This window comes from Nicotiana sylvestris, chromosome 5 (genome assembly GCF_000393655.2).
Source record: "Nicotiana sylvestris chromosome 5, ASM39365v2, whole genome shotgun sequence".
NCBI lineage: Eukaryota > Viridiplantae > Streptophyta > Magnoliopsida > Solanales > Solanaceae > Nicotiana > Nicotiana sylvestris.
In genome coordinates, this window is record NC_091061.1 from 85,881,628 (window position 1) to 85,904,435 (window position 22,808).

The window sequence follows — 22,808 nt, forward strand, 5'->3', positions numbered from 1 at the left end:
AAATGGAGAAGAATTACTATCCTCCAGAAGGAGGGGTGAATTTGACCGAGGGTCACCTCGTACCTCTTGGAGAAGGCAATAGTGTCCGGGTTAAGGGACCCAACGTGAAGTGGTAAATGTAAGCACTTAAAAAACTCTCTACATGGGTAGTAATTGCTTCCTCAGACAAAGGCACCACCACGTGCTTATCGGCCCAGATAGAATCCTCTTTAACCTTAGAGAGGAGATCATCGGTGATCGAAACTTATATATCTCAAAATTTGCTCGCATCGACCTGGTACCGAGGAAGTTTTCTCAACCTTGAAATTAGCATCGGTCGAGCACCCTCCAGGAACGAACTCTTCAGGGTATGGTTCCGTCGTAGTCCCGTCGCCGGCATGTTATGATGAAGAGGCGGTCTCCTTTTGTGGAACAGTCTTAGAAGTTTTTGCCATTTTAAAGTAGAGATGAAGAAGAGGAAATTAAGAAGTTACGCTTTAGTGGTTTGCAAAAGGTTCCAAAAATCTGGGTACAAAAGTTGGAGAGTGAGGAGATTCTTGAAGAACAAGAGTAGAAGAAGCTTTGAACATAAAGTTTGAATGAATGAAAGTTGGGATATTTATAGTTTGCTAATGACGGTTCAAAACCGGTAGTGGCCGACCAACAACTGACATGCATTTAATGCCTTGGAAACTGGACCGACGGGACGTTTTAGTAACCTTTTGTCGCTTACGTCATGATCTATCGAAGCGGTGTTCAGAAGTTCATATCCCTTCTCGTCATCTTCTCACAGAAAAATGAGGGGACTATCTGTACACGGTCAAAACCGGGTTCGTCCATTGTATGACCAGCCGAGGCTAAAACGTGACATGTCAGAGCTCGAGCCCGGGTTATATCGAACCAAGGCGCGAAGTTAAATCGTTGAGCTCGTGACTCTAGGACCGAACAAGATCGAGGGAACTTTGTCGAGCCAAATAACGGAAGACCGAAATATCTGGGATCGGTTGGAGATCACGACGGAATTCTCGACACGTATCAAGGGGAGGCCAATTAATTAGCAAATCATGAGATTGATTGCCTTATATAGAATTGTATCAAGAGTAGGACTCCCCTACTATATAAAGGGAGGTTTGATCATTTGTAAAACACATTTTAATACGCAGCGAAAAACAATACACTATTATTTTTAGCTCTTATCATCTTGTTTTTCAGTTCTAACGTCAGTTGAAGAATTTCTTGGATCGAGAGTGATCAAACTCAAAGGCCGAGGCTGCTCAATTTGTGTGGTTTGTATTTATTTTCCTATCATAAATTTCAATATTAATTTATTTTCTTAATTTGTATCAAGTTATATCACGTATCCTTAAAACCACGTATAAATTCAATTGTTATCCGATTTTGTGGGTAAACGCTGGTCTATTTCTCTTCCTTGATGAATTGACCTAGGAAGATTATGTATTTCTACCATAGTAATTTCCTTCTTTGAGGGAATAGGGAACGGGTTAAGGAACCTGAATTTTCATTAAGCCAGAGTTTACTTAAGTAGAACTTTTTCTGTTTCAATTTATATGGCACACTTTGGCTTAACATACAAAATTGTAATAGCTTATCATGAAGATGATCTAAACATATATGCTTATTATGGTTGCTGGAAGGCAGACTTTAATAAACAAACTGTTTCATCTTTTGTACTGTTTTCTTTTCCTTTATTTATCTTTCTATTAGTACCTTCTATTTGCTCTCTATTCCCTTTTCGGTCGTAGCTCTCGCTATAAAAGTCCTGTCTTCTTCTACCTTGCACCTATGAACAAGTAATATATCTCTGCACACTAATGTAGTACTAAATGGTTTTTGTTTTTCATAGTAGTAATAGGAAAATTTTATTTTGTGTCTCATACAACAACACTAGTTGTATGATGCAATTTTTTTATCTCATAGTTTTGTGGACCAAGATTTTTATAGACCCAAAAATATAAAATTGAGTTCTACAAATTTGTAAGACAAAAAGGAGTCTCATACAACTAGTATAAGTTGTATGAGACACAAAATAAAACTTTCTCGCATTAATCTTATTTCAACATTGCGTCTTTTGGATAAAATGCAACATGATAATAGCTCATCACCACGAAAAGAGGAATGTACTTTCAAAAGGATAATTGAGTGGAGGCTTACATTTTGTATTTTAAAAAAAGAGTGTTACATCTTTGTCCGACCTGTTGTTTTTCTTCAACCTCTAGACTGGTCCCCACGAAATCACATGGACCATTATTAAGTATCACATGTAACATTTACGTATACAAGCCGACGTCTTTTGTAACCAATTTTGAATCTCGAAACCATATCCCTTTCAATAAATCGATTGATTCATGGAGAAATTCGTAGAAGTATCAGAAGCAGAAATACGAATAGACTTTGCATTAGGCAGCAAATGTCGAGCTACAGTGTACCTCAAATCACTTATTGCAACCTCTCCAATAGCCTTCAAAGTCCAAACTTCGTCTCCTCATAAGTTCCTAGTCAATCCACCCAGTGGCCTAATTTCACCTTTATCTTCAACCACATTCCAAGTTATTCTCAAACCACAATCCCAACTCCCTTCAACTTTCCCTCGCTCCCCTTCTGACAGATTCCTTATTAGAACAATACTAGCACCACAAGTACTCGAACCCAATCATTCCGAATTCGTTAACTCCTGGTTCAGCTCAATTGGGCATCGTTCCACGACGTACGACATAAAACTCAAGGTGGTATTCGTGGGCCCCTTTCTTCTTCGCCATGCTGTTAGTAACGGAGATTCTGAATCCGTTAGAAACATTATCAAACGGCAGCCATCCGTTTTCTCTGAGTTTTCAACTCGGGAAACGGAGTCACTCCTCCGAGTTGCAAAGCAGCTGGATAATAGTAAAGAAATTGTGAATATCTTGGTTGAGGGCGGATTAAAAGTGGACGCGTGTTCTGAATCAAACGTCGACGTTAAATGGGTGTCAAAGGGGTGGACGGCGTTACATATTGCCGTTGCAAATGATAGGAGAGAAGAGATTGAGAGGCTGCTGAGAGTGAACAGACAGCAGGGTTATTTGGATAGCAGAGATAAGGAGGGAAGAACGCCGTTACATTTAGCGGCGAGTAAAGGGTTATTGGAAAGTGCGAAGGTGTTGATAGGTGCAGGTGCGCAAGTGGATGGGAGGAGCAAGGATGGTAGAACGGCTTTGTTCAGAGCAGCTGCTAATGGCGACTGTGAAATGGTGAAGATGCTTGTTGAAATGGGCGCCGACCCTACTATTACTGAATTGCGTCTTGGCCGTTCGGCTCTTGATATTGCACGAGCTAAGGGCCATGTAAGTACTACTCCCACTTTATGTTATATTCTGATTGTTCCAATTTATGTAAACGTTTAATTCGGTACGAAATTTTACAAAAAAATAAGACTTCTCGAATTTGAGTTTCTAAATAAGTAAAAAAAGGTTCAGAGTATTTGTGTGGTTATAAAAGCTTCTAATCAAAGGTAGAATTGTAAGTTTAAGCTAAATTGTTTTCAAATTTAAAAAGAGGTAATTCTTTTTTAAACGGACAAAAAATTAAATAAATTCACATAAACTGAAATGGAGGGAGTATGCCATCTCGGTTTTTGACTAGATAAGAAATTTAAGAAAAAAATGCAATACGAATAACTTCATAAGAATTGTGATCTTAAACATAATATAAGATTTCTTTACAAAAAAACCCTTTTATTCCAATTTATGTGGCATGAAATTTAAACTATGTGATCTTAAACATGATATAATATTTCTTTAAACTATGAAATTTAAAAAAAAAAATTGGAATAAATTAAAAAAAAATGAATCACATAAAATGAAATGGAGCGAGTAAAGTAATCGAATTTATTGAAGAATGCATTGAGTCTCGGACTCTATTTAGGGTAATAATGGATTGTTTCTATTACGATCCAACTTCACATAGTTCATATACATTGTGAAATAAATGCATGTTTCTTTTCTCGAATGCTTAAATAATGGTATTGTAACAGGGGCGTAAATAAAGGCCAAATTGTACATGTAGAAAGGCATTGGTTAAGCTAGGATTGAACAAATGTAGAATCTGTCTCATGATTAGATTCAACATTTGTTAAATACCTTAAAACCCTTCTAAACTTGACAAGGATTATTAGTTACAGCCTTAAATTATTCGTGATTTTAATTACCCCCTCAATTTGGTTTTTTGGAGTCATTACCCCCTGGACGCTGATGTGGTAAAGAGTGTGGGTGCACTCGCATGCCACTTAAATTTTTTCTGTATATGTGGCAATTTTTGAAAAATAAAATATATTTTACCTTTTTAAGTAAGTTACTTCTTTAGATAATTTTTTCCGAATACAATTTATAATAAAAATTTGACATTATTTAGGTTAAATTTTTTTATTTGGCTAAAAATAATAAAGTTTTAGTTAATATTTTTTTTGAATTTGACCTGAAAATAAAGATTTATATAATTGAAATAAATAGTCAAGGTATCTAAAAATTTATAAAAAATATATAGTTTGAAATTAATTATTTTGGCTATAATTTTTTATATAGCTCTAAATTATGGTGCTATATATATATATATTATAAAAGCATGAGTACAATGTCGGTTTACAAAAATAACCTTATAATATTAAGTATAAATATTCATTACATCAAAAGAAGAAATAAAAAGAGTGTACAATTTCTTCAACTGTGTATTTTTATTTCTTCAACTATAAAAAGAGTGTACTCTTTTATTTCTTCTTTTGATGCAATGATTATTTATTTCAACTGCGTATTTTTACCTTTATATATATATATATATATTTAGAGTACCATAATTTAGAGCTATATAAAAAATATAGCCAAAATAATTAGTTTCAAACTATGTATTTTTTAGATGCTTTGACAATTTATTTCAATTATAAATCTTTATTTTCAGGTCAAATTCAAAAAAAATATTAACTAAAACTTTATTATTTTTAGCCAAATAAAACAATTTAGACTAAATAATGTCAAGTTTTATTATAAATTATATTCGGAAAAAATTATCTAAAGAAGTAACATACTTAAAAAGGTAAAAATATATTTTATTTTAAAAAAAGTGTTACATATACAGGAAAAATTCATGTGGCAGGCGAGTGCACCCACACCCTTTGCCACATCAGCGTCCAAGGGGTAATGACTCTCAAAACGCCAAATTAAGGGAGAGAATTATGACCACAAATAGTTTAAGGCGGTAACAAATAATCTGTTCAGAGAGGTTTTAAGGTAGTTTGCCTTTAATTTAATTGAGATTGGCCCTCGCTTTAGTCCTAGTTCTGTAATCCTTCTGTACGGGAATGAGCATGTTATTCCTGTTTTGTGTTGGGGTGTTATTTTTTTGGTAGGAGGGGAAACCCGCATCCGCTAGAACTTTTGCTACATTCTTTGCCCTTCGGGTGAGCACTCTGTGGTGAGCACTTTGTGCGCACTGGGTAAACCTCCCCCTATGTAATAGACTACAAGCCATACAGGAAATGTAAACCGCACTAGACAAACCCTGTGCGACAGGCTCAACCCAGAAAACATTAAGGGGAGATTCGATCCCAGACGGATGACCACCCTCCAAACCAACTGGACAACCCGAAAAGTTGGGTGTTATTTTAACCTCAACTTTCTTGTAATTTTTGTTTTTGCTATATATACTGGTAGGGGATCCGTGCCAAACCTCTTCGATCCCAAGGAGGATTTAATAAGAAAAGTAGTAACAATAATAAGGGCCAAGCGTCTATAAATAGAACATTCACCATATTGATATCTTCTGAAGACACTGTAAATTTTGTAGAAACAAAACTGAAAGCATGTTTATAAGAGAAACTCTTGAAACGTGTACAAAGATATACCCCTACCAGTGGTCGATCTCACTTTTTTAGAAATTAGCCCTTACTTATTAACAAGTTGTTTACCTCGAAAATACGAATAACAATTAAATTTGATTTGTGGTTTAAAAGATATATAATTTAATTCAATACCAATTAATAATCAAGAAGTATAATCGATAAATGAAAGAAACGAGTGAATCAAACCAGTGTTACTTAAGCAATATCGACCTCGAGCTCAGTGACCTCGAGCTGGGTTAAGAGCAGTGAGGTAAGAACAATAAAGCAAGAGCAATAAAGCTAAAGGACAATTCTGATGAACAATAAGCGAGAAAAATGGGATAGTATATTCTTTGCTAATGATTAGATGAACCTTACAAATGATTGAAGTCCCCTTTATATAATAGAGGAAACCCTAAATAAGGTACATTCCCATTTACAGTAAAGAATCTTATTGGGATAGTTATATAACAGCCTAGTACGGATTTGTACTGATTCGTACAAATCTATTCCGGAATTTACGTCATGATCTTGGGGACGTGGCGGGAATTTTGTTCTTCTGAAATGTGGTTCAAAAATGTAATCTAGCGATCATATAAGTAATGTTGCCCTGTCTACCATGTGCGTAAAGAGCTAGTCTGGTTTCATTGCAGTTATACTTTCCTTTTCTGTAACATTTAGCGATCATATAAGTAATGTTGCAGGAGGTAGTTGTTAAAATTCTCGAAAGAGGAGAAGCAGTGCTACATGCAGCAAGACGTGGAGATTTCCAGCTGCTCGAGGCGCTGCTCGAAAAGGGAGCAAGCACCAACTTCCGCGACCAATATGGTCTGACAGCCCTTCATGTTGCAGCGATTAAAGGGAACAAAGATGCAGTAATGATACTCGCTGAATTCAGAGCCGACTTAGAATGCCAGGAAGCAGAAGGCCACACTCCCCTGCACATGGCCGTCGAAGGTGGATGTGCACAAACGGTAGAAGTACTGCTAAACAGAGGAGCCAATGTGAATGTTAGGAACAAGAAAGGTGATACTCCTCTTTCTATTGCCAGGTTTTTGGGTTATGAAGATATAACGCAGCTGCTTGTTGATGAGGGTGCTGTGCTTTCTCTTATTCCCTCAAATTCCTCCTCTCCCTTATCTTGATTCCTGGCTATGATAGATTGTACTGCTTTTATGAATGGTACCACGCCGTTGACCAAAAAGTAAATTTCGTCCCTTTCTTTCAAACAAATCTTTGGTTACAAGCAAATTAAATGATTCTTATACATACGAAAGTTAACGGTTAAGTTCATAAAAAAAGATAGGTAAAGTCCTATATTCAAGAATATTTTACCCAAATTCAAGGTCATGATTTAATATAATAAGTGTTTAACCAAAAAATAGGAATTTCGGTCTAAGCTTAATTTTAGAAGAACTCGGGTTACTGATAATCAAATAAGGAAATAATAAAAAAGAAGAATTGAATTGAAATGTAGCTGAGTAAGCAAAAGAAAGCAAAGTAAATCAGTGTATTCCAATAATAATTCGTGTCCCTTTACAAATGTTATTTCTCTCCTTTTATAGCTATTTTTAAGTACTACATTTCTTTCCTCTCATAATAGAGCCATAATGAGCAATTAATAGCATTAATGTAACATTATAATTAGCAATCGTAACTGTTTTGAGAAGATTCTATAACGTTTTCTGTCATTGATGCTCATTAATTACAGATGATACGTATCTGTACTTTTTGCTAACTAGGTTCATTCTTCCGATGTCTCTTCAAGTTACCAAGAGATCCGAGTAACCGTCCCTTCTTATTTTTTGGTATTCTTGCCCGTATCTGTCAAGGTCCACAACTCTTTGAATACTCTTTGCCAGTTGGCATACTTTCATTAATCCACGTGTCTTGACATGTCAGCACATAATTAAAATCAAACGCTAACTTGATTTTCCACAATACAAATAGCCCCCCCCCCCACTTGCCATTTATTCAGCAATTGAATATTTGGGAAGTGGATCTCATTAAAGCGGGAATTTTTTCCGCCATTACACCTTCTCCAGAACTGACGCTTCGCATGTCACTTCTATTTAATGCTCGTGACATGTGGAGGCTTTTGATTTGCTCTGCAACCCCTCAGCGCCTTTTAGGGCTTTTTTACGGCTGCATCAATCACGAAGTGACAGTTTTCATTATGACGTTCCCATCATTACCTCTTTTTGTTTGATAGTTGCTTATGAGTATAAATATATCCTGTCTTTTCTTTCATAGAAAAGTTTTCCATCTTTGGCTATTCAATCTTCCTTTCTTCTTCGTATAGCTATGTCTTCTTCAAACCCTGATCCACAAAAAGTTCTTATCATCGATTAACTTCCTCTTGCTCCAACTAGGAGCAGGAGATGATGTAGGTTAAGTAGTTTAGAATCAACGTCCATTCGAGGTTCTTCTTCATCTCTACCTACTTCTACTCCTCCTTCTTCTGCTAGAACTAGGGGGTCTCTTCCACATAGATCTTCTTCTAGAAATAGGGACTCTAATGAACCAGTCCGTGAACCCATAGTAGACGATATTATCCCTCTGAACTTTCTTTTTATACTGATAGAGAATCGATTAGGAATCAGGTTTCTTCTATGTCCTCTCTTGATCGTGCTGATGTTTACCCTTCTCAGATTACTGAAGGTTTGATCTCTGTTGTCCGTAGAGATTGTCATTGGAAATTTGACTTCCAAATTATAATTCCTAATGCAAATCAAAGGATCACGTCTTTCAATGCTGGCTTTTGTTTCGTGTATACGTATCCCTTTACACTAAATTTTAGACCCCCATTAACCTTGTTGTTATCGAGTTCTGTCATTTTTTCAATGTGTGTTTAGAACAAATTGGCCCTATTGTATGGAGGATTGTTGCATGTTTAAGATACTTGACTAATTTGGCTCAACTGTCCTTCACCTTTTTTCATCTAATCCACCTTTACTCCCCTAAGCTATTCCGTCATGGAATTTTTACTTTGGTGGCGAGGAGTAAGAGGGTTTTAGTCAGCCCTGAGGTTGATAAAGATCGTGGCTGGTACGCCCGATTGTTGCTGCTCCCACTGTAGGGCTAGTAGGTGAATAAAATATGCCATTCCCTCAAAAGTGGAATTTCGCACGTAAGTTTTCTTTACAACTTTCTCTTTTTTTTTTATTAAAAAGAGTTTGTACTTCCCGTGACTGTTTAACTTTTCTTATTGCAGCAACCATGGGAACTGTTGAAAAGATTTCCAACTTCCGTGGTTGGGTAGAAAAGTTATTGACCATTGCTCCAATGGAAGTTAGATCTTGGAAGTACCTTTCAAATAAGTTTGGTTGGAAGGTTAAGACCCACGGTAAGAATTTTTCCTTCTATTTTCATCTATTCTTCCATTAGAATATTTTTAACCCTTCTTTTTATCAGGGTTTCCTATTAACGGTGTAAGTGCTTAATCGATTGAAGCTTCTAGACTTTCTTTGGCAAGAGCTCTGGAGATAATCTTGAGTTCTTCATCGAAAAGGAAAGCTAACAAACCCCAGGATTCTAAAGAAGAGGAGGAACATGATGGAAGTTCTTTGGTTAAAAGGCCGTGGGCTAGAAGGCGGGTCATTTCAGATGATGAAGTTACTCCACCTCGTTCTGTTCCCATGACCGAGCCTGCTGAAGCCACTTTAGTGAGTTCTGACGAAGATACTCCTATGGTAGATCGTGACTTTGATGAACAACTTTTTTCACGTGGGTTTGATAGTGAAGGTTTTGATTTGGTGTCTGATGAAGTACCTCTTGCCTCTTTCCCCGTATTTGTACTAATGGAACGCTCTTTGCCTGTTTTTATTGCTGTTGTTTCTTCTTCGCCTCAAGCTATTATAACTTCTTCTACAGCCCCCACTAGTAATGTTTCTAGAACTGAAGTTGGTACTTCAAGTGGAAGTAGAGTGATGCAGAAAATTACCATTGAGGTTCCTGCTGATGGTAATCTTCTGAAGAAGTCAGGCCAAGCTGACGTATGGTTAAAACCCTTGATTGGTCCAGTTGAAAAGTCCAAGCTAGAAAATCATAGTTCTTTGACTTGGATGAATGACATCGTGCAATCATCATTGAAGATATTGATGTCTTTTAATGTTCTATTCCATTTTCCTTCTGCCAAAATTCTTACCCCCCTTTTTATATGTAGATCAATCTCATCGGTACATAGATGATGAAAAGGGTTTTCCATATAGAGCAATTGATGCATGATTACCAAATTGAGGCAGATAATTGGAAAGAGCAGTATGAAGTCTCCATCTTGAGATGGAATTTTTAGAAGAAAACAAACGTACCTTAGAGCAGCAGCTGAGGGTCATGGCATCGGAGTTAGCAGTTGTGAAAGCTTCTTCAAACCAGACAGGCAAGGATAAAATCCTCCTCGAGTCATCTTTTTCTGAACAACTCTCCAAAGACACCGAAGAGATCAAATGTCTGAAGGCCTTGTTGAATGAGAAAGAGGTTTATGCAGGTGAGCTTGTTCAAACACTCACCCAGACCCAAGAAGATCTCCGTGTGTCTTGTAATAAGGTCAAGTTTTTGGAGAGTTCCCTTGCCCCTGTACAATCTTCTTACGATGCTGCTTTGATTGAGAGGGAGGAACTCAAGAGTGAAATTGATCAATCATTGGGAAAGAGACTACGAGGCTCTTGAGGACAAAGCTGTTGTTGAAGTAAGTTGGGCCATATTGAACACGCGCCATGATACCCTTATGGAGGTTAGCCAAGAAGGTTTTAACTTGGATGCTGAGTTAGCAAAGATTATAGATACCATCGAAAAAACTCAGCAAGGCCAAAGTTTCTCTTCTCCCATGGATGATACTCCCGAGAACGTTGAAGCTGATCCTGGTGCGGTGGATGTCCCAGCTCCTTCAGAACAAATTGAGCCTTCTGCTGCTGATGATGCCGTCTTGAACTCTTCTTTTGAACCTGCTCCACAGTGAAAGTTTATTTATGAAGTTTGACTCCTTCTTTTTTCTTTTTGGTGGAATGTGTGATGGTATTACCCCTGGTCCCATTTTGGGGGTTATGTTTTTGGTAACAGCATGTCCCCAAGTCTTTTCGGGGCTCTAAAATGACAATTAGTTTAAGACTAAGTTCATACTTAGTATTATAAAATTTTCGTTTTAACTTAATTCTTTTGAGTTTCTGTTATACTCTTTTAATAATTTGCCTTGTTTTTTTATAAGTCCAAGGTCTTTCTTTTAATACGTGGGGTTTTGTCTTAGCCTTTTGACTTTTTGCAATTTAGAAATGCTTAGTTAACTTCATGGATTTTTGAATCAAACATGAGTTATAAAATAAGGACCTTTTATATATGACATTGTGTACAGTAAAATTGGGGTGTCCAATTTCCTCGTCATTATGGTGCTCCGTGAACATGTTTCTCGAGGTTCGAGACCGAGGTCGAGGCTCACTATCAAGGGTCATCGGGGCCCGATCTCGGGGCAGTGCAGACCAACAGCTATATTAGAAAAGAGGGAAGTTCCCAAGACGCTTGGCTATGACTGACAGAGCCTAGCGGGTTGTTCTAAACCCAACGTAGGGCGTCAGGACATCATATCTAGCTGTCCCATCCCCGTATCCGAGTAGTTAATGTATTTTGTACTATGTTATGATTTCCCTCCTATATAAGGGGAATTCCTACCATTCTTGTAAACCCTATTGTTCCAACTGCTCCATAAGAAATATAGAAGAACATTCTCTTTGCTCTCTCATACACTCTCTTGATATTATTGCTTTCATTTACTGTCTTCATATTTGTTCATCATTTATTGCTTATCATTGGCCATAAGAGGCTTCGTTGATTAATTCATAATTGCCCTACCCCAATCACCCACGATAGCCCGAGTCCGAGCCCTGGAATCGACTTCGAGGCCCCAACTCGACCGGCTCGAGGCCTTGAATAGCTGACCCAACGGTTTGGTTATAGCTCTCTCCCTAACTTTATTTCATCTCTAAGTCTCATATAATCAACATCAATTGCTTAATAAACTAGCATAAAAATAGATCACGTATGTTTAGGGTCTCATCAACAAATTTAATTGTTATTACTATTTTCACAATAAACAGTTTGACGCCCACCGTGGGGATAAAAATAATAGTGATTATTTTCTTGCTGGTTTCGTCACACAACGCAAGTTATCTTTCATACCTGTTCTTTCCCAAGATCTTCAAATTTCAGGTTGAAATGCCTAACTCATCAGACAGAGGTAAAAACAGCTACCTGGAAGACCGGGGAGAAAGTGCTATGGTTGTCCTTGCTTGGGCGCAAAAAGAGCTCCCTCAACACGTCGTTCATATGATTATTGGAGGGGCCGACATTCTCCAAGGGCCCATGATCAAGTGGACAAAAATATCCGCCGCGATAGAAGGGCCAATCCGAGACCACGTGGCCGAAGACACCCTCGCGTTTAGCGAAGAGGATCTCGAGACCTTGACAGAACCACACAACGACGCGCTGGTAATCTCATTCCTTTTAAACAACGTATGAGTTAAATGTGTGCTCGTGGATCCAGACAGCTTGTCTAACGTGATCAGGTCAGGAGTAGTGGAGCATCTCGGGTTACTCGACCAGATCATACCCGTCTCCCGGGTCCTCCACGGCTTCAACATGACCGGCGAAGTAACAAAAGGAGAAATCACCCCCCTAGTCGACACGTCCGACACGGTTCAGAACACAAAGTTTCAAGTCATCAATGGAGACATAAGATATAATGCATTGCTTGGAAGGCCGTGGATACACAACATGAGGGCAGTACCATCAACCCTGCATTAGATGATTAAATTTACGACAAAGGACGTCATAACGACATATACAGAGAACAACGTGCAACGAAAGAAATGTTCGCGGTTTATCAGGGGGAGTCGACCCCCGTACTCCCGACCTCGGACGTGTCTGGGAGAATACAGACCCCCGAGGATGACGAAGAATATTTCCTCGCTCCTCAAACTTTGTTTCCCCCGAAGAGTCGGATGCAACGGAATCAACAATCGAAGATCTGGAGCAAGCTGTTTTGATCGAGCACCTCCCCGATCGTGAGGTATACATGGGAACCGGATTAACCCCTGGACACAGGAAATTTTTTATTCAATTTCTTATCGATAATATCGACTGTTTCGCATGGTCCCACTTAGACATGACATGTATCCTACCGAAAATAACCTCCCATCGACTGTGTGTCGACCCCAGGTTTAAACCGGTGAAGCAAAAAAGAAGACCCCAGTACGAGATAAAGAACACATTCATCAAGGATAAGGTAACGAAACTCCTTAAAATAGGGTCCATTAGGGAGGTAAAGTACCCCGAGTAGTTGGCCAACGTAGTAGTGGTACCCAAGAAAGGAAATAAGTTAAGAATGTGCGTAGACTATAAAAACTTAAATAAGGCGTGTCCCAAGGATTCATTCCCATTACCTAACATCGATCGTCTGATCGATTCTTCGACCGGCCACGAGACCCTCACCTTTCTCAATGCCTATTCGGGGTACAATCAAATTCAGATAAACCCCGAAGATAGGGAGAAGACCTCATTCATCACAAAGTATGGTACCTACTATTACAATGTAATGCCTTTCGGACTGAAAAACGCAGGGGCTACATACTAGCGTCTAGTTAATAAAATGTTTGAAAGTCAAATAGGCAAATCCATGGAAGTTTATATTGATGACATGCGCGCAGAGCACCATTTAACTCATTTGTAGGAAACATTCAACATCCTCAAAAGTTAACACATGAAGCTCAACCCCGAGAAATGTGCCTTCAGAGTAGGTTCGGGCAAATTCCTAGGCTTCATGGTATCAAACAGGGGGATCAAGATTAACCCCGATAAAATCAAGGCCATCGAAGAAATCACGGTGGTAAACAATGTAAAGGTCATGCAATGGCTAACAGGTCGGATAGCGGCTCTGGGCAGATTCATATCTAGGTCATCCGATAGAAGCCATCATTTCTTCTCCTTATTCAAAAGAAAGAACAACTTCGAATGGACACCAGAGTGCCAACGCGCATTAGAAGAGCTGAAGCGATATCTGACTAGCCCACTTCTACTCCACACACCAAAGGTGGATGAAACACTATATATATACATGGCCGTATCTGAGATAGTGGTAAGTGGTGTGCTAGTTCGAGAAGAGCAAGGTACGCAATTCCCTGTTTATTACATAAGCCGAACCCTAGGGGATGCTGAAACTAGGTATCCTCACCTCAAAAAATTGGCTCTCGTGTTAATAAGTGCATCGCGAAAATTGAAACACTATTTTAAATGCCATCACATTTGTTTTTTAACGACATACCCCCTCCGGAGCATATTGCACAAACACGAACTATCGGGTCGATTGGCCAAATGGGCCATCGAGCTCGGGGGGTATGATATCGAGTATCAACCTCGAATAGCCATCAAGTCCCAGATTTTTGCAGACATCGTGGCCGATTTCTCTCCCTCCCTCGTGCCCGAGGTAGAAAAGGAACTTTTACTAAAATCAAGCACGTCTTCCGAGGTATGGACCCTGTTCACTGACGGTGCCACAAACGTGAGAGGTTGCAGACTAGGTATAATCCTAAAGCCACCTACGGGCGGCGTGATCAGGCAATCCATAAAAACTGCAAAATTGACTAACAATGAGGCCGAGTACGAGGCTATGATTGCAGGTTTAGAACTGGCCAAAAGTTTGGGAGCCAAGACCATCGAAGCAAAATGCCTATGAGGTCCGAAAGGATAGGATGCAAAGATATTTGGACAAACTCGAAGTCGCATTACGTCACTTCAAAGAATGGACTTTGGTCCATGTACCTCGAGAGTAGAATAGCGAGGCCGATGCCCTCACAAACCTAGGATCATCTGTTGAGGAAGACGACCTACTCCCTAAGACTGTCGTCCAACTATCTAAATTAGTGATCGAGGAAGGTCATGCGGAGATTAATTCCACCAGTCTAACATGGGACTGGAGAAATAAATACATTGATTATTTGAAAGACGGAAAATTGCCCGAGGACCCAAAGGAATCGAGGGCCCTGCTAACTAAAGCAGCCCGATTCTCTATCGATGAAAACAAGACTTTATACAGAAGAACTTTTGATGTCCCCCTAGCCGTATGTCTGGGGCCGGGGGATACAAATTATGTACTCCGAGAAATTCAGGAAGGCATCTGCAAAAATCATTCCGGTGTCAATGCCTTGGTCCAAAAGGTAATCAGAGTAGGCTACTATTGGGACAACATGGAAAAGGAAACCAAAGAATTCGTCCGGAAGTGCCACAAATGCTAGAGATTTGCCCCGATGATTCACTAACCCAGTGATCGGCTGCACTCGGTCTTATCGCCATGGCCGTTCATGAAGTGGGGGATGGACATTGTCGGACCCCTGCCAACGGCACCAGGTAAGGCTAGATTTATTTTATTTATGACTAACTATTTCTCCAAATGGGCGGAAGCGCAGGCTTTCAAAAAAATAAGGGGAAAAGAAGTCATCAGCTTCATCTTGGACCACATCATGTGCCGATTCGGGATTCCTTCCGAGATAATGTGTGATAACGGGAACCAATTCATCGAGACCAAGGTAACACAATTCCTCGAGGATCACAAAATCATGAGGATCCTATCGACGCCCTACCACCCATGTGCGAATGGCCATGCCGAGTCCACAAACAAAACCATCATCCAAAACTTAAAAAAGAAACTGGAAAGCTCCAAGGGAAAGTGGAGAGAAGTATTGCCAGAGGCGTTGTGGGCATACCGAACAACTTCAAAATTGAGCACAGGGGAAACACCTTTCTCTCTAGTATATGGTGCCGAGGCTTTGATACCAGTGGAGGTCGAGGAGCTGAGTGCCAGAGTCCAACATGCCACTGAGAGCTCGAACGACGAGGCCATGACAACGACTCTCGAATTTCTAGATGAAAGGCGGGAAGCTCACTCGTCCGAATGGCCGCCCAAAAGCAAAGGATCGAAAGATATTATAACAGGAGAACAAACCTCCGATATTTTGGAATGGGGACTTGGTTCTTAAGAAGGTCACCCTTAACACCCGAAACCCTAGTGAAGGAAAGCTGGGCCAAAATTGGGAAGGATAGTACTGCGTCCTTGGAATAGTCGGCAAAGGGTATTACAAGATCGGCACCATGGAGGGAGAACAACTTCCAAGCAACTGGAACATATCGATGCTAAAATGATATTATTGTTAGGGCATCCGATGGAAAATTCCGAGAACATCCTCGAGCATCCATTGCACTCTTTTCCTTCGGCCGGATTTTGTCCCTAGAAGGGTTTTACCGGCAAGGTTTTTAACGAGTCAACACCCGCGTGCTACCTAAGGGAGACTCAACAAGTATTCGAGGTTTATGTCGCAATCAACCTTGAACACTAGGGAAAGTAGTGTGCCGGGCCAAACGGCCGAACGAACCATGCCCATATATAGCAGTCAAGCTTTCAATGGCAAAGACATGTGTACTTGAACCAGGTAATCAAAGAACACTTTTCGTCAAAGCTTTTAATGATTAAGACATATGTACTTGTACCAGGTAATCAAACAACACTTTTCATCAAAGCACTTCACGCTTCAAAAGAAACTCGACATTTCAGCAAAGAGGACTCCTCTATCAAAAATGTCACGAACACCCGGAGACTGGCATCAACTATTAGACACCTGAACGACCCTCGGTTCAAAACCCCAAACTCGTAAGCCCTCAACGAGGAAGCACCAAGATCGTTAAATGTCTCCACAACCGAAGGTGCGACGAACACCCGGAGACTGATGCCAAAATAAAAAACGAAACGTGCGACCTCAGGGTCGAAATCTCCAAAATCGTAAGCCCTCGATGAGGCAATATAAAGTTTGCAAATAATGGCTCTCGAGTCAAGAAGCCCTCGATGACTCGGGGACTACTGTCGAGCGCCACCTCCATCAACTTGTTAAGATTTCGAGCGGGCTGACTCGGTCTCGTAAAATCTACATAAGGCAACAACTATAACTGTAAGACCTCAACGGCATGTAAAAACTGTAAGACCTCAATGGCATGTAAAAACTATAAGACCTCAACGACATGTAAAACTTGTAAGACCTTAATAAAGGCATAGACCTAATCCCAAAGTTTCGCCTATATATCGAACTTGTAAGACCCCTAAAAAGGCATACCCTCGATATAAATGTAAAAACTACCTCATTCGGGATTCAAAGGCTCCGGACGAACACAAGTGACCCCGATCACACGGCTATACCAGCCGCACTAACGCGACTCGAGGATGCCCGACTGTTGCTACATGGCGTAAGAGCCATTGTCGCCAGCCCACACATGCCTTCAATTACTCCAAATCTACTTCGAAAAGAACTAGTTAAACAGGCTACCTACGTCATAGGAAAAAGAGCTTCGACCATGTCGGCTCCAAATCACTGGCTTCGAGCAACTCAGCCTCCGAGCCAAACCTCCCAAGGTGCTCGAACATCATTGCAAGTTACTCGAAATCGAGGTTCTTCCCGAACTGACGATGAGTAAGGCAAAAATTACTTCAAAAGTCCTTAACGAGAGGAAAATAAAACCTACATAAATGGTCGCATCGACCAAGCACGTAAGAGCCATTGTCGCCAGCATAATGAGCCTCAGGGCCACACACACTAAAAGGTCGCATCGACCAAAAGCGTAAGAGCCACTGTCTCCAGCTTGAAATCTGAAAGCTTGAGGGTCAAAATGAGCTCGAGTCGTAACCCGATTCGGAGAGTGGACCCAAAAATAGTTAACTATACATGCCTAAGGGCAAAAGGCATAAAATCCACTATCGCCAGCCCATACAAATTCGAAAACTTGAGGGTCAATTAAGTTCGAGTCAAAACCCGACTCGGAGACTGAACCCAAAATAGTTAACTACATATACCTGAAGGCAAAGAGTAAGAGCAACTGTCGCCAACCTAATGAGCCTCAGGGCCATGCACATGAAAGATCGCTTAGATAAAAGGCATAAGATCCATTGTCACCAAGCCTAATGGGCCCCAGGGCCGTCGCTCCAACCCAACGCCTAAAAGCCCAAGGGCCAACTCGAAATCCTAAAATTTTTAGGGCCAGATGAACTCGAGTTGAGATCCGACTCGGAGACTGAGCTCGACCTAATAAAAATGCCTGAAAGCAAAAACACAAGAGCTCAAATGCCAGCTTACTCTAAGAAGTAACCAACTCAGCATGTACAAGTCACTGTCACCAGTCTCGACGACAGTGAAGCCCGGGGGTCTAACCCAAAGATGGGACCCTGGTTCGAAAGTCAAAGAACATCACATAGTATTTCCGAAAAGTAAAAACGAAGGAAGCAATAGGAAATAAAAAGTTTTCTTATAATGCCCAGGGGGATGTTTACAAGTTTTGAAAAACCCCTACAAAGAAAGAACCAAACAGAATCTTAATCTACCATAGAAAGGGAGGTCTCTGGTGTCCTCACCAAAAGTTGCACCCCGACAACTACGGGTCCTTCAACGGCCCTTCTTCGACGGCCTCTTCCCCTTCGGGGGCTCCGTTTTCTCTTTTATCACCTCCTGAGCCACTACTCGCCGCAACCCCGAAAGCAAGCAAGGCAACATCTCTCTTCTCCAGGGTCTCCACTCTCTCGAACTTAGCAGGCAAAATGATATCTCCCACACGTATGTCCACTGCCCGAGTCAACCTCAGCTCGACCCCCTCGGGCGCCCCTCCAGCTTGGGAGCTTGTCACAATAGCATCTTCTCCATGAAAAGATATAAGCATCTCGGCTTCAGTCTTGATCCTGGATAATGTAGCCACCAGCTCGCAATGGAGACCCCTGTACTTGCCGCTATCCTCCCTCGCCTTACTAAGCTGACGCCCAACTAATATCACCTTCTCTTGGTGGGCATCCCTCTTGGAAGATATCTCTCTCTGATGCCATTTGAGTTCAGAGACTTCAGAGTCGCTGGCCCGAAGCTCCTCCCTCAGCAGGGCGCGTTCCTTCCCAAACTACACAAATTAGATCCAAGATGTTAAAACACTGGGATCTAGCAAAACATTCAGATAAAGGCAATCAGGAACTAGATAACCTGCTTAGTAAGTAGGGCCTTATCACGCTCGAGACGGGTCACCTTGACCTGATACCAGGTGAATGTCTGATTGTAAAGCACCTTAGCGTAAAGCCATGAAAAAGACAAGTTAGAAAGGCAAAGGTAAAGGCAACCGAGGCCCGAGCGGTAGGTAGGGAAAGCGAAGATTACCTGCTCGCAAATCCTGTTCATTTTACCAAAGACGAGGGAAGCATCGACCTTAGGAACTCCCTCGGAGATGGTTGGGAGCTTTTCAAGCACATCTCCACCTTCGACGGGCATTCCCACATCGGGTGATTCTTCGCACGGGGCATCTTGCACTCCTTTAAAAGGTAGGGTCGCTCCCTGAGGAGAATCAATCACAACCACGACACTGGAAAAGCTGGGCAGGATCATCCCTTGTCCATTCAGGGTCCCTGAACTATGCCCCTCCAAACCACCCAACGAAGGCACCTCAGATCGAGGAGGACTCTAACCACCGACCAGCTCGGGGGCAGAATCCGACACTCCCTTAATTGTCTCTCTACTACAAAGTGGGGCCGCAATGGCATCAATCTCCAGTGCGAAAGCCGCCATCTCTATGGCCTTAGGGTTGACCAGGTTTGTCCCTCCCTCAGGCACCACCGAGGAGCTGTTTTACTCCTCACCCTCAACTTGAGGGTTTCCTACCGTTTTCGAGGCTAGATCTGCCGAGTTGGCTTTAGTCTCTCCCACCTTAACCTTCTTAGATTTAGGAGGCCCGTCCAATGGATCCCTTTGTCTTTTCTTCCCTTCATCGGGCATCAAAACACCTTCCTTACCGGGTAATGCTCCCTTCATCAAGGGGACTTCCCCCAGATCTACACAAAGGCAAGAGGTAAGCGCAGGGAATAGGAGCGCTGCCAGTAGCAATTTAAGTCGAAAGGGATGACTACAGCAAGGCTAGAGGCTCACCATAATATTTAGCTTCCCATCGGGACTGGGATAAATCACAACTCACTCTCTCAACAAATAGGCAAATCGAGTACAGACAACTAACCCAGTTCTGGAGGTCAGAAACCGCACGGGGGTAAATTGCTGCGGCTGCAGTAATAATATATATATACACACACACACATACATATATACAGGGAATGAGAGCGCTGCCAGTAGCGATTTAAGTCGAAAGGGATAACTACAGCAAGGCTAGAGGCTCACGATAATCCTAAGCTTCCCACCGGGACTGGGATAAATCACGCCACACTCGCTCAGCATACGAGCAAATTGAGTACACATGCTGACCCAATTCTGGAGGTCAGAACCGCGCCTGGGTAAATTGATGCTGCTGCAGTAACAATATATATATATATATATAAAGTGCTTAAAGGATCATAGCCAAAGAAAAGCAAGGGAAGGTAAGGCAACGTGTCTACTTACGCTCCACATTTCGCCTCTCAGGGAACGACATCTTTTCCACCGGGATCAGATCAGAAGTCCTCACTCGGACAAATTGTCTTATCCATACCCCCTTTCCAAGCTCATCGGTACAGGCAATGAGGGACCTCGGGGATCGGCAGCGGAGTTTGATTAGACCCTCATGGAAGAGACGGGGGCTGTACATCCTGATCAAATGATCAAGGGTGAAGGGTATCTCTCTAATCACGTTCACGTAGTACCTGATCATGTAAACAACACGACAGAATGAAGGATGAATCTGGCAATGAGTAACTTGGCATCGTTGACAGAAGTCGAGAATCACGGGGTTGATCGAGGGCAAAGATGGCCCCATCGGCCCTAGAGTAAATGGATAGGTGTAAACACTGAGGAAACCTATTTTGTGTGTCATAATATCCTCCTTTAAAGAAGGGATCTCCACAAGCACCGCGTCCCCCCAACGGCAATCAGCTTTCACTCTTTCAATGTCTATTATCGAGCTAATATACTAAGTCATGGGCTCGTTGCGCCCCGACTTCGAAGAAGGTCTCTCGGCCCTGAAATCAGAAGCCATCACGAATGACCCTGAAACACATTCCTCCACACGAGGAGGCATCGTCACTTCACCTTGAGATAGGAGCGAAGAGGACGAGGCCACGACCTCCTGAGAAGTGGAGGCGGAAGTTTTTGCCATTTCTAGAAATTTTCGGAAGAAGAAGGAGAGTTGTGTTCCTAAGAAAAAACGAAAGCAAAGGAAGAACGAACCTTTTCTGAGGTTTGGGAATACAATGATTTATGGAAATAAGAAAGGGAGTATTTATCGAAACCCCACGTGTGCATTGAAGAAGGCTAAGAGACAACCAACTACCATAGTCAATGCAAAAATCTTCAGGGGCTGCGGGTGCATCGTGTCTTGGCGCCTTGTGCCTGATGTCGTTACGAGAGCATCAGAGAGGGAAGAAATTCAAGGTAGTTTCTTATCACTTTCACTCTAAGAAATGTAGAGATTATCTGTGTACGGTAAAATCAAGGTGTCCAATTTCCTCGTCATTATGATGCCCCGCGAACATGCTTCTCGAGGTTCGAGACCGAGGTCGAGGCTCACTGTCAAGGGTCATCGGGGCCCGATCTTGGGGCAGTGCAGACCAACAGCTATATTAGAAAAGAGGGAAGTTCCAAAGACGTTTGTCTAAGACTGACAAAGCCTAGCGGGCTGTTCTAAACCCAATGTAGGGCGTTAAGACATCATATCTAGCTGTCCCATTCCCGTATCCGAGTAGTTAATGTATTTTGTACTATATTATGATTCCCCTCCTATATAAGGGCCATTCCTACCATTCTTGAAAACCCTGTTGTTCCAGCTGCTCCATAAGAAATATAGAAGAACATTCTCTTTGCTCTCTCACACACTCTCTTGATATTATTGCTTTCATTTACTGTCTTCATATTTGTTCATCATTTATTGCTTATCATTGGACATAAGATCCTTCGTTGATTATTTCATAACTGTTAGCCCTACCCCAATCACCCATGATAGCCCGTGTCCGAGCCCTGGAATCGACTTCGAGGCCCCAAATTGACGGCTCGATGCCCTGAATAGCCGACCCAATGGTTTGGTTATAGCTCTCTCCCTAACTATATTTCGTCTCTGAGTCTCATATACTCAGCAGCAATTGCTTAATAAACTAGCATAAAAATAGATCACATATTTTTAGAGTACCCTCAACAAATTTAATTGTTATTACAATTTTCACGGTAAACAGATACTTAATGAAGAAGATGTCTCAACTTCATAATGGTGTAATCATATGAAAAGATAAATAGGAACACACATGTTTCTTTGAATAAATTTGAGAAAAGTTTTCATTCGAACTTATCAAGCTTAAATAATACCTTACATGTATTTAATTATCTTATATAACTCTTTCGTAACTGTTTTCTTTACAATAGATTTGTAAAAAAGAAAATCCAAGGGTTTCTTTATGACCCATAGATAAATACTATCTTTAACCTAAACATTCGTAAGATTTTGAAATTTGTATCCACGAGTGTATTCTTCACAGGTTTTTGGATCAGGCGTGCTTTTTTGGCTCGTGACTTTGCTCTGAACTTGATATTTATTGAGTAGACTTTAGGCTTAACTTGGAATTTAATTGTTTAGCCTTCTTTTCCTTCCTTATACATATATCATATGTATATTATATAGTCCCCCAAGTGTTTGAGATTTGAAGTATGAAATCTCGAGCACTTGATTATTCCTTCCATGCGAGTCCTTTTCCTGAAAAGGAAAAACATACGGGACTCGGAGGTACGATTTTAGATGAAGACTGCTTAACTCATTTAAATTTCCATCAGAATAGTTGTAACCCTAGACCGGGAATTATGTTCTTTTCCACGTGTCTTTCAGGTCGTAATTCATCATTTAGTGTGGGCTAGTTTTTTGTCTATCATCTAAAATCATTAGTAAAATTTTAATAATTCAAAAATAAAAATCATGAGTGGGGATACCTGACCGTTGGTATTTCCTTTCC

General features: G+C 41.0%; 2 protein-coding genes across 2 annotated transcripts; both read left to right on the forward strand.

Annotated features, from left to right (window-relative positions):
• The first annotated feature begins 2,266 nt into the window (after window positions 1-2,266).
• On the forward strand, window positions 2,267-7,075 carry LOC138868079 (protein VAPYRIN-like). The gene is made up of 2 exons (XM_070174509.1): window positions 2,267-3,317; window positions 6,547-7,075. The coding sequence occupies exons 1-2, from the start codon at window positions 2,346-2,348 to the stop codon at window positions 6,985-6,987; spliced, it is 1,413 nt and encodes a 470-aa protein (XP_070030610.1). The 5' UTR covers window positions 2,267-2,345; the 3' UTR covers window positions 6,988-7,075.
• Window positions 7,076-7,181: 106 nt separating this feature from the next.
• Window positions 7,182-10,914, forward strand: LOC104226901 (uncharacterized). Its single transcript, XM_070174510.1, has 3 exons — window positions 7,182-8,972; window positions 9,057-9,188; window positions 9,296-10,914. Exons 1-3 carry the CDS (start codon window positions 8,942-8,944, stop codon window positions 10,030-10,032), a joined length of 900 nt encoding a protein of 299 aa, XP_070030611.1. The 5' UTR covers window positions 7,182-8,941; the 3' UTR covers window positions 10,033-10,914.
• The last annotated feature ends 11,894 nt before the right edge of the window (window positions 10,915-22,808 follow it).

Bases quoted from the DNA above. Each gene is read 5' to 3' on its own strand.
- LOC138868079 (XM_070174509.1), top strand. From the start codon at position 2,346: ATGGAGAAATTCGTAGAAGTATCAGAAGCAGAAATACGAATAGACTTT. The intron at 3,318-6,546 runs GTAAGTACTACT...GTAATGTTGCAG, and splicing joins TTGCACGAGCTAAGGGCCAT to GAGGTAGTTGTTAAAATTCT.
- LOC104226901 (XM_070174510.1), top strand. From the start codon at position 8,942: ATGCCATTCCCTCAAAAGTGGAATTTCGCAC. The intron at 8,973-9,056 runs GTAAGTTTTCTT...TTCTTATTGCAG, and splicing joins TCAAAAGTGGAATTTCGCAC to CAACCATGGGAACTGTTGAA. The intron at 9,189-9,295 runs GTAAGAATTTTT...AATCGATTGAAG, and splicing joins TTGGAAGGTTAAGACCCACG to CTTCTAGACTTTCTTTGGCA.